General features: G+C 43.9%; 1 protein-coding gene across 2 annotated transcripts in view; it reads right to left on the bottom strand.

Annotated features, from left to right (window-relative positions):
* Positions 1–3,014: 3,014 nt before the first annotated feature.
* The window catches only part of LOC127631880 (metabotropic glutamate receptor 5-like), a 52,617-nt gene continuing 39,354 nt past the window's right edge, over positions 3,015–16,277 (bottom strand). Inside the window, exons 3-9 of one of the 2 annotated variants that reach the window (XM_052110273.1) lie at positions 12,169–12,404; positions 11,002–11,248; positions 10,635–10,803; positions 8,148–8,274; positions 4,996–5,935; positions 3,643–3,984; positions 3,015–3,612 (exon numbers count right to left, since the gene is read on the bottom strand). In XM_052110273.1, coding sequence (XP_051966233.1) covers positions 3,015–3,612; positions 3,643–3,984; positions 4,996–5,935; positions 8,148–8,274; positions 10,635–10,803; positions 11,002–11,248; positions 12,169–12,404 — 2,659 coding nt within the window. Of the gene's footprint in view, positions 3,985–4,995; positions 5,936–8,147; positions 8,275–10,634; positions 10,804–11,001; positions 11,249–12,168; positions 12,405–16,277 lie in introns of both variants that reach the window. The other variant, XM_052110272.1, reaches the window with a different exon arrangement.

Raw genomic sequence — 16,277 nt, forward strand, 5'->3', positions numbered from 1 at the left:
GATAGATAGACGAATGGGTGGATGGATAGATGGATGGGTGGATGGATAGATGGATGGGTGGATGGATGGATGGAAGGGTGGATGGATGGATGGATGATAGATGGATGGGTAGATGGATGGGTGGATGGATAGATGGATGGATAGATGGATGGGTGGATGGATAAATGGATGGGTGGATGGATAGATGGATGGATAGATGGATGGGTGGATGGATAGATGGATGGGTGGATGGATAGACGGATGGGTGGATGGATAGATGGATGGATAGATGGATAGATGGATTGATAGATGGATGGATAGATGGATGGGTGGATGGGTGGATGGATAGATGGATGGGTGGATGGATAGATGGATGGATAGACGGATGGGTGGATGGATAGATGGATGGATAGATGGATAGATGGATGGATAGATGGATGGGTGGATGGATAGATGGATGGGTGGATGATAGATGGATGGGTGGATGGATAGATGGATGGATAGATAGATGGATGGATGGGTGGATGGATAGATGGATGGATAGGTGGATGGATAGATGGATGGATAGATGGATGGGTGGATGGATAGATGGATGGATAGATGGATGGGTGGATGGATAGATGGATGGATAGATGTATAAATATATGATAGATAGATAGACGATTTTACACCAGGAATGTGTATTGAAGAGGGTCACTTTTGATTTAATTTAAACTTTAATGACTAGACCAGGTGTGATCTTGTGGATTATTATTCCTTGTCGATGAACCACGGTGAACCAGTTTGTTTGGGGTCAGATGAACAGCCTGATCTCGTTAAAGTTACATGAACATGACAAACTTATTGCAATTAAAAATGAATGTGCTGTATTACACGTTTGGCTGCAGTTTTCCAGTGAAATGTCCAGCTGGGCGCCAAAAACGAGTGAAATGGTGTCATATTCAGATGAGGTTTTTAAAACATACCTCCCTAACCTAAACTTTTGCCTGAAACCTAACTGTGGCAGGACGGAGGGTGGGGCCAGGTCGTGATTCCGCACACCCAACCGCAAATCATATCCCTCGAGAGGGATAAGGGCTGACCGAAGATGGCAGTGCGACAGAGAGAGAGATTTACGGGCAGCTGACATCCATCCCAAAGGAGTAGCCATGGCCATCTGCCGGGGGACGGAGAAGCCCGGCCACCTGGAAGTGGAGGAACGACCGTCGACCAAGAGGGGAGGAGGGGCTCCCAACCAAACACCTGGAGCGGTTACTGCTGCCAGGGGCGGGGGAGACCCCTACCTTCCACAAAAACGTGGCAGGGCGTTGCGTCTGCAAGGGGCCGGAGGACTGCCTCCGATCAGCCCGCGGAGGTGTGGCTGTCGTCCATTAGAGGGTGGAGGAGTGGCCGAGGACCAAGCTACGGCATATCGGAGAACCGCCGAGTAAGTGTTTTTGTTTTCTCTCTCTCCCACTGCCGCTCCGTGTTGGCCTTTCCCTCTCTTTTTAAAAGGTTTTGTTAATTTAACAAGATCGCCGTTATGGCGTATAGGTGCCAATTTTATTTTGTTTCCCTCCACTTGTCCCCTCCCTCATCCAGGTAGACGGGGATGACCTGCCGGCAGACGGGTCGGAAGGCACGCCCTTCCCCAGAGAAGGGGGGTGTACGTCATGCTGGGGCTCCCCGGCCTGAGAGAAGGAGGGAGGAATGTGGCAGGGTGGAGGGCACCACCTCATGTCTTGCTGCATCTATGAATTTGTTGTGTCTTGTGTCAGCTTGAGTTCAAGGTTGGATTTGAACCACAGTCCTCAAACTCCAGTCCAATGCTCTATCTGACCACTTTAGTAGTACCATAGAAAGTTACCATGGTACAACCCTCTGATACCATCACTGTACCATGATACCGCCACTGCACTTATTGATGAGGCGTATCTTAAAGCTCATGTGATCTGACCCCCATAAATGAACGCTCAAAAAGACATACAGCATTTGGTCCCACAAGAAATTTTGAAAATAATGCATTTTTGATATGTCAAGTAGAATGAAAGGAAGAGAGAAAATAATGTACGGAGAGATGAAAAAGCATGAAGCATTTGGAATATCTCTCTCTACCCATCTGTTTGCACTCTGATACCTTTCTGAGGTACATCAAACAAAGCACTTTGTTCAAAGATTGTATGACTTGGAAAGCATCACCTTACACTCTTTAATTATTACAGCGTACCAGCAGTCATGTACTTGTGTGTGTATATGAGTGTGTCTACCACATGCACACTCGTTTTGCAACATGTAATTATACAGGCTTTTCCCTTTGCTGCGTTGTCTTTATCCAGCCCTTAATAGTCTCATTGTTTCATGATGATTGTTGCAAAAAAGGCTTAGAATGTCAGTATCTGCTGGGAGCGTCCCAACAATGTCTCCCTGTGTGTTTGTCCACCCCCATCCGTTTGGGGACACACCAGTATGTTTTTTTGTCCGTGTAGAAACAGCACTAATTAGATGAAAGCCATGTTTAAGGCCACTACCAAAATAGACCGACGGAACTCCAAACGAGATGAATGCTGTAATTCTAGTCACTGTTATTTTCCCAAGAAAGACGAGTTCCTGGATCAATGTCTTTTGTTGGTCCTGAGGAAACATGCCAACCCCTAAAATTAGAGGGGAAAGGTAAGCTGATAAAATTGGTGTACAATCCTCCACAAGCCCCTAAGTCTTACACCCTAACATTAACCCTTAACCTATCCTAAAATCTAAAGTAATTGGTAGATAGAAATGTTGTTCCAGGACAAACAAGGATGTTGATCCAGGAACATCTTGGCAAGATCACATTCACTCTAATCCTACAGCAGGTCTGAAGTTGGAGATGTTTCTCTTTGGGGGCCACAGAGTGTTTGCAACCCCCGTTTTGCATTGGTCCAAATGTGAGAACATGTAAACACGCACACTAAAGAAGTGTCTGTCTCCGTTTTCCTCCGCCTACATTTATTACTCCAGGAAGCGATCCATTCTCCTATCGGTTTGATGCATTTGCTTGATGTTGGTCTCTGCTGGCCTCATAACGACGAGGAACTCTGGCTGTAGTGTCGAAGCGTCAGGCACTCATATTTCTGGATGGGTGGAAGGGCCGTTTCAGCATCTGACGTGGGTGAACTGGGCGAGACGCTTCCTGAGTTAACTGAAGGGGAGTCCCTGAAGGGGGAGGGCGGGGTCAGCGCTAGCAGGTCTTCAAGCTCTGGCTGAATGGATGGGGACTCCAAAGCCAAGGCCACACCCACATCGAGCTCCTTCCTGCTGGTTGTGGGTGAGGATTTGTGCCACGATGAACCGGAGATAGGACATGGTGGGACTGGGCGGCTCAGGTTAGACTCCACCAGTGGGAGGGGTTGGATCTCAGCATAAGTGGTCATGGTGGTTGGCATGGAAACCTCTCGAGAAAGGCGGTAAGCTGGAGGGCAGCAGGGTTCCAGTGCAGTTGTATGTGAGTGAGTGTGTGCGGAAGCGCTGGTGGGGAGACCCACAGTGCCCCCTGGAGGTGAGCTGGTGAGCATCATGCTGTTAAGCTCGCTGATGTTGGCGGTAAAACGGTTCACCACACAGCTAATCTGCTCCATCAAAGAACCCTGCGATGCACTTCCACGACCGCACGATGCTCTACTGCGTTGCGGAGAGTGACGCATGTACGTCGAGACGCTCATGACCTGGGCGTCAACCACGGCACTCTGCGCCAAAGCCATGCTCGCTCTCTGGGACACAGTGCTGATTGGCGAGGGTGTTTGAGGGCAGTATGTAATTGGGTAGCGTCTCTCCGCCTCTGTGACCTCATAGAGCATCTTGTTGTTACTGTTGTCTGCATTGATATCAGTTCCTCCGCAGTAGCGTCCTTCGGAGGTCTTGGAGAAAGGTTTGATCACGGCCATCTGGTTGCTCTCGCGCTTCTTAATGTGGAAGGAGAGACGCTGCCACAGGTGGGTGCCTTTGTAACTGCACTTGTTCTGCGCCCAAGTCACCGACTTCCCATTAGAGCTGCAACAGCAACAAAGCAACATTTACAATTGTAGCTGGTTGCAAAAATAGCTTAACCCAATGATCACCATTTCTGTTCATGACTATGTTCTGTTTATGTCTAATTTTCTCAGTTTTAATGGAATTTATAGTGGGATTAAATGAGAAATGTGTCATTATTTTGATGTTAAAGTATGATTGCCTATCCAAGCTTAATAAGCAGAGAGCAATCTTGTTGTGGCTTAATAAGACTAATTATTTTTGCTTAAACTACAAGAGCTGAAAAGCTTCTTCTATCATGTAATCTTGAGTAATGGTCAATTCTTGAAGATGTTTGTCATGATGCACACACAAACACACTCAGAGACAATGACCACGATTATTGGGGGCCTGGGTAGATCAGCGAGTATTGACGCTGACTACCATCCCTGGAGGCGTGAGTTCGAATCCAGGGCTTGGTGAGTGACTCCAGTCAGGTCTCCTAAGCAACCAAATTGGCCCGGTTGCTAGGGAGAGTAGAGTCACATGGGGTAACCTCCTTGTGGTAGCTATAATGTGGTTCTCGCTCTCAATGGGGCACGTGGCGAGTTGTGCATGGATGCCGTGGAGAATAGCATGGGCCTCCACACGCGCTAGGTCTCCGCGGTAACGTGCTCAACAAGCCACGTGATAAGATGCGAGGATTGACGGTCTCAGATGCGGAGGCAACTGAGATTCGTCCTCCACCACCCGGATTGAGGTGAGTCACTACACCACCATGAGGACCTAGAGGGGCATTGGGAATTGGGCATTCTAAATTGGGGAGAAAAAAAAAAAGAAATGTTCTAATTTCATTATGATGCCATAATTTGCATAATTACATTTGTTTGGTCAATTTAACCATTTTATACCAGCCCACAAAATACACATTATATTTTGATTCTCATGTATGAGTGTCATGACTACTGCAAAGTTTAAGATGGCTCTGAGGCAGCTCTAAATCCTAAACTTACCTTATCTTTAAGGTTATCTTTTTATACAATTAACACACACCTTAGCGTTTCTCCTGACGAGCCTCGTCTTTTCCACAGGTTGACCAGGCTGCTCGACCGACTGGCAGCGGATGAAGATTTCCCATCTCCAACGTGCATGCGCACCACCGTCGACGTAGTAAACGCACTGCGGACATTCCTCTCCGGTTTAGCGAGGATGATGTAAACCTTCGGCACAAACATGCAGCCTAGGGCCACGGTGGCACTAAGACTGACAGAAAAGCACATGGTGATGGTCTTGTAGTTCGAACCAAAGTAAATTGGTACAAACGCCAGCCAGATAATACAGGTGGTGTACATGGTGAAGGCGATGTACTTCGCCTCGTTAAAATTCGCCGGAACATTGCGCGTCTTGAAGGCATAGAAGGTGCAGCTCATGATAAGGAGCCCGTTGTAGCCCAGTGGCGCCACCACGCCCAAGTTGGTGGTATTGCAGATGAGATTGACCTCGCGGATGGAAGGGTAATCGTGAATTACGTCAGGAGGCTCCATTACGAAGAGAGCAACGATGATGCCCAGCTGCAGGAGAATAAGGAGGAACGCGATGACCAGTTGTGCGCAAGCGCTCATGAAACGAGGTTTCTTGGTGCAGATTTTCTTCTTGCTGCCGGCCAGAATCCGAGCGATGCGATTGGTCTTGGTGACGAGGGCAGAGTAGCTCATGGCTGGTGACAGACCGATTCCAAGCCGCTGCAGGTAGCAGTAGATCACGTGAGGTTTGGCGATGAGACAGAACGTGCAGAGATATCCAAAACAGATTCCCACGAGGATGATGTAACACAATTCACGACTCGAAGACTTCACTACAGGAGTGTCACGGTATATGATGAAGATGGAGGTGACGAAGAACGTGGCCATCAGGCCCAAGCAGGTGAAGACCACAGCGGCGATGGGCTCAGGGTCACCCCACCGCAAATACTCCACTGGGATTGGGTCACACCCTAAGAATGAGAAAAAGAGAGAGAATTAGAGGTGTTTGCTAGGGCAAGCAAGCATCACTATTGCTCATAACTAGGGTTGGGGATTTGAACAAACTAGCATTGATCTACAGCTACATCATTTGACTTCGCTAAGGCTTCTTTATCTTTTATTTCACATATATCATCAATCTGTCAACTCTTTGACCACGTTTACATGCATTCATGACTAGCTAGTTAATTTCTCCAATGATGCATTATATTATGGTGTTTAGGCAGTGAGTTACGTCGTTGTACTGGAAATGCATCCCAGAATATCATAGAGAATTGGGGGTGGACACTTTTGACTTATGTAACCACCTAGTAACCAATACAAATGCCCGAGCAACCACTCAGATCACCTTAGCAACCATACAGTAATGTGCTCAAAAAGGTAAACATATAAGAACACCCTGGCAACCATCCATAACAACTAAGCATTATAGTGGCAAATTATCCACAGGCTAGCATTACTCAGTTTGATCAGTAAAGGTAAAAAAGTTGTTGTGACGAGGAGGAGGGCGTGGCTGGGCTGAGAGGATGCATGCCCAGCGCTGAGTGGACCAATCAGCGGGAGAGGGATAAAGGAGGAGCCGGGGATGCCAGAAAGGGTAGAGAGAGAGAGAGAGAGAGAGAGAGACCCTTTTCATTTCTCTCTCTCCCCTCTCCATCCGTTGCCATCCGCCAAGGGACGGAGGACCTGCTGCTGTATGCCGGAAGGCAGATGAACCACTGCCGTTCGCCAGGTAACGGAAGAGCTGCTGTCGGCCACCAGGAGGCAGAGGAGCACGCCATCATCCGCCAGGGGGTAGAGGAGCGGCTGTAGACTGGGTGGGAGGCGTGCACGCAGGAGCCGGAGAAGACCCTTTTCATTTCTCTCTCTCTCCTCTCTCTCTTGGGAGAGAGAGATGCACACGGCCGCTCTCTGTGTATGTCGTTATGATTCAGTTTTATGTTGGTGTCTCATAAAAGTCTTGTTGAATGTAGATCCGGCTCTCACGTCCTCCTTTCACAAACCCTGTTACAGTTGTTTATATTAGCTGTATAATTAAAGAAATGTTCCTGGTTCAATACAAGTTAAGCTGAATCGACAGCATTTGTGGCATTATGTTGAAAAATGGGTAACAGCGAAGCACTTACAATGGAAGTGAATGGGGACATTCTGTAAACATTACACAAAATGCACAAAAGTTTCAAAAGTAAAGCCACGAGACATAAACAATATGCACGTTAACAAGATTTTAGTGTGATAAAATCGCTTAATAACCTTATCGGTGAAAAGTTAAATCCATTATTACAACTTTGTTGCTATGACGACGTAATGCCGGTCCACTCGATCACCTATTAAATGCCGAAATGGTGATAAAACTCTGATCTTACCACAGTAAATCATGGTAACACATATAATAATGTCTTGTGGCTATACTTTTGAAACAGTGTGTATTTTAATGTTTACAGACTAGCCCCATTCACTTCCATTGTAAGTGCCTCACTGTAACCACGATTTTTACTTTTCTTTAAATAAATATGGTTATAAAATTATTCCAATTGAGCTTAACTTGGACATGGAACATTCCTTTAATGTATTTTGGTCTATTAATCAATGTATGATAAATATAATTGGATTTATTATTATTAATTAATGACATCAGACATTAGATTGTTATGTCTGTCTTTATTTCTCATGCAACATGCAAAACTCAACATAATCCTGGTGGTATAAATAGATGGCGATAAAGTGTGCGGGCTGACCACGGGAAGACAGATTTGATAAGTTCAGCTCAAGCGATTTTGATGCTGTTAACCTTTAAGCTGAATGACTTTGTGCATTTGCTTTTCCCTTAAATGATTTATTCCTGTGGTACACAGATATCACTGTCTCTCCTTTCTCCTCTCTGTCTATCATTGGCAAAGAGAAACACAATCATGCACTTTTGCCAATAACTTGTTTTGGATCCCAAATGGCACTCCATGATTGTTAGATTTCTATTTGAGGATCCGTTTGTGTTTTGGGTTCGAGCACAGAATTAGATTTACAGAACTGGATGAGTGAAACATGTTATTGAGGTCTGAACATTACAAACACAATCAGTGAGTTCATGAGCATTGGGGTCAGATAGAGCCGTGTCATCGCTCTGATCTTTACAGATGCCAAACACTCTTTATCCGCCGGTGGGTTTATCTCTTGGTTACTCACCGGTGAGGTCATCTGTGGGCCAGGATCCCAGTTCACACGCTCGACACGTGTACTCGTCAAAAACAAACTCATTTTCTTTACAGGGAGTGCACGTCCAACAGCAACTGACCTCTCCTTTACGAATCACCTGCAGATGGGGAGGGAGAGAGAGGCAAAGAGGAACAATTGTACGTTTGTTTATTGGGTTATAATAATCTCATCAAGTTCTATGAAGCAGTGGTTCTCAAACTGGAGGGTCGTGACCCAAAAATGGGATTCCGGTCTGTTCTGACAGGGTCACGGATAGCAGAGAATAACCAAGGCTAAATGCAAATAATAAAATGCAACAAACTATATAATCATGCATAGGAAGGATAGCAAAATACATAGGCTTATCAACTTTTACAGGGAGGAAAGTATCATCACTCCCTGCAGAAAACAAACAAAAATAATAATAATTACATAATAAATTAATAAACACTTTTAAGCTAAGAAGCTAAGCTAAGAATCTGGACTTATCAATGCATATAGCTGATCCTACCAATTCATAAATAATGCTTTTTAATTGGCTGACCAATAAGAACGGTTTCTTTCTCATCATTTGCATATTTGTTATTAATTATAACAGTTATATTCAGAGTTGGTAAAACCATAAAAATGATTAGCTAGCTGTGTGTTATATATTGTAGGAAAGGTCTCAATTTATTTCACTCAGATGCCAAACTGCAGTGAGTATTAGTGAATGAAATTCCAACAGACACACATAAATATAATAAACAAAAGCGTCTTTTTCCCATTCGACCCGTTTCGCGGCTGGCCCGCTCGGTTCTCCCGATGGCCAGTCCGCCTCTGATCGGCCCCAAAGTGCGTCGGCCCACCGGGAAAATGCCAGATTACCAGTCCAGCCCTGTGTGTGTGTGTGTGTGTGTGTGTGTGTATTTATCATATATTGATGTGTGTGTGTGTGTGTGTGTGTGTGTGTATTTATCATATATTGATGTGTGTGTGTGTGTGTGTGTGTGTGTGTGTGTATTTATCATATATTGATGTGTGTGTGTGTGTGTGTGTGTGTGTGTGTGTATTTATCATACATTGATGTGTGTGTGTGTGTGTGTGTGTGTGTGTGTGTGTGTGTGTGTGTGTGTGTGTGTGTGTATTTATCATATATTGATGTGTGTGTGTGTGTGTATTTATCATACATTGATGTGTGTGTGTGTGTGTGTGTGTGTGCGTGTGTGTACGTGTGTGTGTATATTTATCATACATTGATGTGTGTGTGTGTGTGTGTGTGTGTGTATTTATCATACATTGATGTGTGTGTGTGTGTGTGTGTGTGTGTGTGTGTGTATTTATCATATATTGATGTGTGTGTGTGTGTGTATTTATCATACATTGATGTGTGTGTGTGTGTGTGTGCGCGTGTGTGTACGTGTGTGTGTGTATATTTATCATACATTGATGTGTGTGTGTGTGTGTGTGTGTGTATTTATCATACATTGATGTGTGTGTGTGTGTGTGTGTGTGTATTTATCATATATTGATGTGTGTGTGTGTGTGTATTTATCATACATTGATGTGTGTGTGTGTGTGTGTGTGTGTGTGTGTACGTGTGTGTGTGTATATTTATCATACATTGATGTGTGTGTGTGTGTGTGTGTGTATTTATCATACATTGATGTGTGTGTGTGTGTGTGTGTGTGTATTTATCATACATTGGTGTGTGTGTGTGTGTGTATTTATCATACATTGGTGTGTGTGTGTGTGTGTGTATTTAGCATACATTGATGTGTGTGTGTGTGCGTGTGGGTGTGTGTATTTATCATACTTTGATGTGTGTGTGTGTGTGTGTGTGTATTTATCATACATTGATGTGTGTGTGTGTGTGTGTGTGTGTATTTATCATACATTGATGTGTGTGTGTGTGTGTGTGTGTGTGTGTGTGTGTGTATTTATCATACATTGATGTGTGTGTGCGTGTGTGGGTGTGTGTGTGTGCGTGTGTGTACGTGTGTGTGTGTGTGTGTATATTTATCATACATTGATGTGTGTGTGTGGTGTGTGTGTGTGTGTGTGTGCGTGTGTGTGTGTGTGTATTTATCATACATTGATGTGTGTGTGTGTGTGTGGGTGTGTGTGTGTGCGCGTGTATGTGTGTGTGAGCATGTGTGTGTGAGCATGTGTGTGTGTGTGTGTGTGTGTGTGTGTGTGTGTGTGTGTGTGTGTGTGTGTGGGTGTGTGTACACGCACATGTCCGAGGAGTTTGTGTGTGCAAACGCATCCACATGTCCACATATGTGCCCCATATATACATTTTTGACCGGGAACTCAACAGCTGTATCAAAGTGAAATAAAAACAATAAAATGTAAATAAAATGGTCCAAAATTGTGTTGTGTTTTCAGACACCAAATCTGAACAAAGTCCGGGAAATTTATTCCAATATTGGATTAAGAACATTAGAACATGATGTGGCATTTAGAGGGTTCATTAACAGGTCACAGTTTCCTGACCTTGATTTGACCTTTATCACAGGGCTCACTGCACACTGATTTGATGATGTCATCTTTGTTGGGCCAGATCTCATTGTCGTTGATTTGTAGACCGCTGTTGTCCCAGCTGCCCACGTTTGTGTAGTCGAAATAATCTTTCCCCATCTTCTTAAAATTCATGATCACGTAACTATAAACAGTCAAACACAATGGACACACACACACACACCAGCAATTCTGATTTAATGTATTGATTTAATTAGGATGACTGGAAACATGTTATTTCTTCTCTATGAAGGGTTCATTTACCACATATTGACTAATTGATTAACTGATTGATAGCCTGACTAGTCAGCTGATTGGTTGGTTGGTGGATGGATGCTCCTACCTCCCAGGTGAATCTCCATTTTCGTCAAAGTAAATGTTCTCGCCGGTGACTCCAGTGAAGTTGGTCTTCATGAGGAACTCTAGGAGTTTGGCACCATCGATGGGTCTCATGGCATCACACAGTCCCACCATACCAGGACAGAGAGACTTCTGCATGTTATGAAGCCCGTAAGCCATACTATAGATCGCATTAATCACGAAACCCATCTTCGTGTCCTGAGCATACTGCTGTCGCAGAGAATCTCGTTCTGAGGCAGAGAGAGATAGATTGGGATTAATGTCAGATAACTCATCTTTACCCCCACTCATACCGTTCAGGGAGGTCAAATGAAAATATAACTGTGCTAAATTGTTTATGTTCTGTGAAACTGATTATGTATAGTGGAGAGACCCACATCTCCTTCTGTGATTCCATCTGAGCAAGAGAGATGTATTAACTGTCCTCATATGTTTTACCATCAGAAATGGAAGCGCAGTGTAGTTCTAGCGGGAAGACTAGCAGCTGTACATCATTAGCTGGGTAACTCCTAGCCAATCGCATGTAAGCCATTGCTTTATAAGTCTGCTCACAATCTATCACATTGCTGTTTCAGTGTGCTAACACGGCAACCTCCACCACCCCACCACCACCAGTTGAGCCCCGTCCCGCATGGGGGTAGGCTCCTCGCCCCTGCCTCCTATCTCCGGCAGGACATGACGGTTCCGGGTACAACTCCCTCGGACCGCCGGACAGGGCCTACGCCAAAGAGAGAGACATTACATTTCTGTTTTAAATTTATCAAATAAATGGCATCTTAAACTTCACTCAAGCCTGCGTGTCTTCCCGATAGAAGTGTTTGTAGTGGTGATGTTATAAGGTGGGGTATTTTGGATTTTAAATAGGTTAAATAGGTACTTATTCCGATTTCAGAGGCCAGTTGTGTTTGTTATCCTTTTTTCTTCTTAATGGGACCTTTTGAGGATGTTTCCTTTGAACTGATACAGGCACTGATATATGAGGAGGAAGACATAATCATATGCTTATCAAGAGCCCAGTTCATTTTTGAAGCTCCACATTTCCTCTCCCCATTATGAAACAGTATATAAAGGTTGCAGAATGGTTTTGGCAACATTATGATGATGATGATATGATAGGGTTCTAGTTGTAGGAATTGTGGTTGCAACTCACTGCTGCAGGTTCGATTGGATTTGTTGTTCTCCTGCGGGTGTCCCTTCAGTCTGCAGTGGAACCGGTGCTGCCAGAACTCGGGGAACCAGGGATTACGCAGGTTATTGTCCGGACGGAGTTTCAGGTAATAATCGTCGAACCACTTGACGTCTGCCGACTGCAGCTTTATCGTTATCCCGCCGGCGGCCTCTCGCACATACCCATCAGTCACATCATAACGGTCCGCCCATCCATCACTGTGATTGGAGGAGAGAAAGAATTAGTGTCAAAACCAAAAACATCTGATGCAAAGGGAGAAAGACTGGGTAAATAGACAACACTACGTTCTGTTGCGTGGCAAAACAAACATAAAGCGTGACCAGTGCGGTCAGATTCACAAATCCAAAATAATTGTCCATGCTCAAAGTCTAGTTTGACGACGGCTTTGGTGTAGACGAGGCCTAAATCAGTGAGCGGTTATTGAATTAACATGTGACTCACTTTCTGAAAAGCAGTCATTAATGTCTGACTTGATAAGAAGCAATAACTGTGTTGTGTGTCTAAAGCTCCTGAAACTTAAACACAGTAAGTATCACTACTAAATAATTGTTCAATTATGATACACATTTGCCATTGGGCTGCACAATTAATCGCAATCGCAATAAAATCACGACATGAGCATGTGCACCATTATAATTGGTTTACATCGTTTACACACTAATGAGGTCTTGCCCATCAGAATGGAGTGCATAGAAAAGGTACCAGAGGGAGATTTGTCATCTTCCATTTAAGCAAAGACAATTTTCTTTACAATCAAACTCACAATTGCAATAACCATCAAAAATTGTGATAAGATTTTATGTTAATTTTGCACATCCCTAATTTACAACAGAGAAACAATGGTGCAAATGTATGCATATGTTTGTGTGTGTGTGTGTGTGTGTGTGTGTGTGTGTGTGTGTGTGTGTGTGTGTGTGTGTGTGTGTGTGTGTGTGTGTGTGTGTGTGTGTGTGTGTGTGTGTGTGTGTATGTGTGAGCGTGTATTTATCACTTTGTGGGGACCAAATGTCCCCATAAGGATAGTAAAACCCAAAATTTTTGACCTTGTGGGGACATTTTGTCGGTCCCCATGAGGAAAACAGCTTATAAATCATACTAAATTATGTTTTTTGAAAATGTAAAAATGCAGAAAGTTTTCTGTGAGGGTTAGGTTTAGGGGTAGGGTTAGGTTTAGGGGATAGAATATAAAGTTTGTACAGTATAAAAACCATTATGTCTATGGAAAGTCCCCATAAAACATGGAAACACAACATGTGTGTGTGTGTGTGTGTGTGTGTGTGTGTGTGTGTGTGTGTGTGTGTGTGTGTGTGTGTGTGTGTGTGTGTGTGTGTGTAGCGTGTATTTATCACTTTGTGGGGACCAAATGTCCCCATAAGGATAGTAAAACCCAAAATTTTTGACCTTGTGGGGACATTTTGTCGGTCCCCATGAGGAAAACAACTTATAAATCATACTAAATTATGTTTTTGAAAATGTAAAAATGCAGAAAGTTTTCTGTGAGGGTTAGGTTTAGGGGTAGGGTTAGGTTTAGGGGATAGAATATAAAGTTTGTACAGTATAAAAACCATTATGTCTATGGAAAGTCCCCATAAAACATGGAAACACAACATGTGTGTGTGTGTGTGTGTGTGTGTGTGTGTGTGTGTGTGTGTGTGTGTGTGCATCCACTTGTCAATTTCATCCCCGTAAGCAGGTTCGAGAAATGAACCCCGGGTCAAACGTACTACCAAAACACAGACAGAGGTCACAATTACACTCGAGTTCCTGTCACAACACCCTTCAATCAGGACAGTTGAGGACACAGTCACCTCCATAATGACACTAGGACTAGGTGTAAAAGAGCTCTCTCTCTCTCTCTCCCTCACACACAAACATAGAAGGTGCAGATGGCATCATTGTGGGCAAACTCATCTGGCACCCTGTGCATTTGTGTGGTGGTGCTGTGACCTCACAACTGGCTGCAATGTGATTGGTTGAGAATGTAACCATGACGACAGCATTGGTGTAAATGCTTATAAAGGGATTCCGAGTGACTCTACAGAAAATGATCCATTGTGTGTTTCCCACAGGGGAACTTTAATGCTGAAAGGTTTCTTTCCAATCTCAGGAGACATAATAAGAGCTGTTCACATACTTTTTTTTTGGTGCTAGCCTAGCACTGGTACTTGTGAATAAAAAAGAATCACACTCAAAAAAAAATATGCATTTATGCATATATTATGGATATCTTTTTTTAGTTAACTGAAATTGAAATGCATGAATCTTAAAAATATAAAATATAAAAAATATTTTTTTGAGAGCCATAGCACAAATTAAAATATATCAGCACACAGAACATGTATTAGCTTTTATTTGTTCCCTAACCCTAACCTATGTGGCCCTAATATGACTCTAACCCTAACATATTTGTAAGAGCAATATAAATGACTGTGGATAGCATAGCTAAGATATTTTACCTTTATTTGATTTGAATGTGATTATAAGCCTCCGACTTTTTAATGCAGACTTTGGTATCTTGGCAAATATGAGCACTGGCTGAGACATTCTTGAGATCTCTTCTGAAACTCTAGAGGAGACACGTGTACGATGACTGTTTTTTTTCTCAGGATCAAAATGTGAAAAGCAAGAGACTTATTTCTCTCCCTTTTCTCCCCAATTTGGAATGCCTAATTCTAAGTCCTCATGGTGGCGTAGTGACTCGCCTCAATCCGGGTGGCGGAGCACGAATTTCAGTTGCCTCCGCATCTGAGCTCGTCAATCCAAGCATCTTATCATGTGATTTGTTGAGCGCGTTACCGTGGAGACCTAGCACGTGTGGAGGCCCACACAAGGCTATTCTCCGCGACATCCACATACAATTCACCCGAGAGCAAGAACCACACATTATAGTGACCACGAGGAGGTTACCCCATGTGGCTCTACGCGCCCTAGCAACCGGGCCAATTTGGTTGCTTAGGAGACCAGACTGAAGTCACTCAGCACGCCCTGGATTCGAACTCACGACTGCAGGGGTGATAGTCAGCGTCAATACTCGCTGAGCTTCCCAGGCCCCCAAGAAGCAGGAGACTTTAAAGTTTACAATTTCTGTGCCACCAGCATCACCAAATGGAATTGCAAAAATAATCACGGTTTTCCAAAATATTTCCTGAACATTCCACCCCAGACTTACACCATTGGGTAAGCAATTATTGCTATGCCAGACTGGATTGCTCTATTAAACAATACAAATATACAAATCATACAGTCAGTTTTTAGTGAAATCAAATTAAGAATGACTTCATTAAAATTGTCTAAACGAGAAAGTATTTTAAAATCAAATGACAAAGATTGCCTTTAAGCAAAAGCCCCACCCCCCCCCCCACCCCCCCCCCCCACCCCCTTGCTCTCCATCAAAACAATTGAGATATCAATTTGTGATTTCTCTTTCCTGTAGGGTACCATAGGTACTATGCATGTGTAGAGAGAGTGAGAGAGGGCACCTCTTGCCGCTGTCACATTCCAAGGTGAAGGATTAAAGAAAAGGTGACTAACAACATCGTTCATCATTCAAATGTGCTCTCGTCTGGAACAAGTGCTGCACACCAGAGATAACTTTAACCGTGTCGACAGACAAACACTGGCAGAATGTTGTTGGCCGTCTCTGGCGTTGCGTCAGGGGCACAGATGTCATTTCACTGCCAACTTCCTCTCTCTCCACTATCCCCAGAGCTATCGTGGTTTTCCACAAAACAGTGTTCTGAACAATTGTTATTTGTTGCAAATTGTTTACTCCTGAGATGTATGAACCATGCGGGAAATGAATGAGTCAATGACCTGCATTTGTCATTCCAGCGAATATGCAAATGACTGCGAAACAAGCACAGAATGAGAAACCGTTCCCTTTCAATTCTGTTCACTTGACATTGCGGTAAACACTTTTAGGGAATTCCTTCTCTGACGACCTTGTTGAAGCACTTGAACAATAACGCCAATCCTGAGATTGGCAATGGTGTTTGAGCCCTGCCACTTTAGGTTAGCAGCTGGCCTATATAAGCAGTTGCGGAACACCATTTCTTCCGAATTTTCTTCCT

The sequence above is a fragment of the Xyrauchen texanus genome, chromosome 38 (assembly GCF_025860055.1).
Source record: "Xyrauchen texanus isolate HMW12.3.18 chromosome 38, RBS_HiC_50CHRs, whole genome shotgun sequence".
Lineage (NCBI taxonomy): Eukaryota > Metazoa > Chordata > Actinopteri > Cypriniformes > Catostomidae > Xyrauchen > Xyrauchen texanus.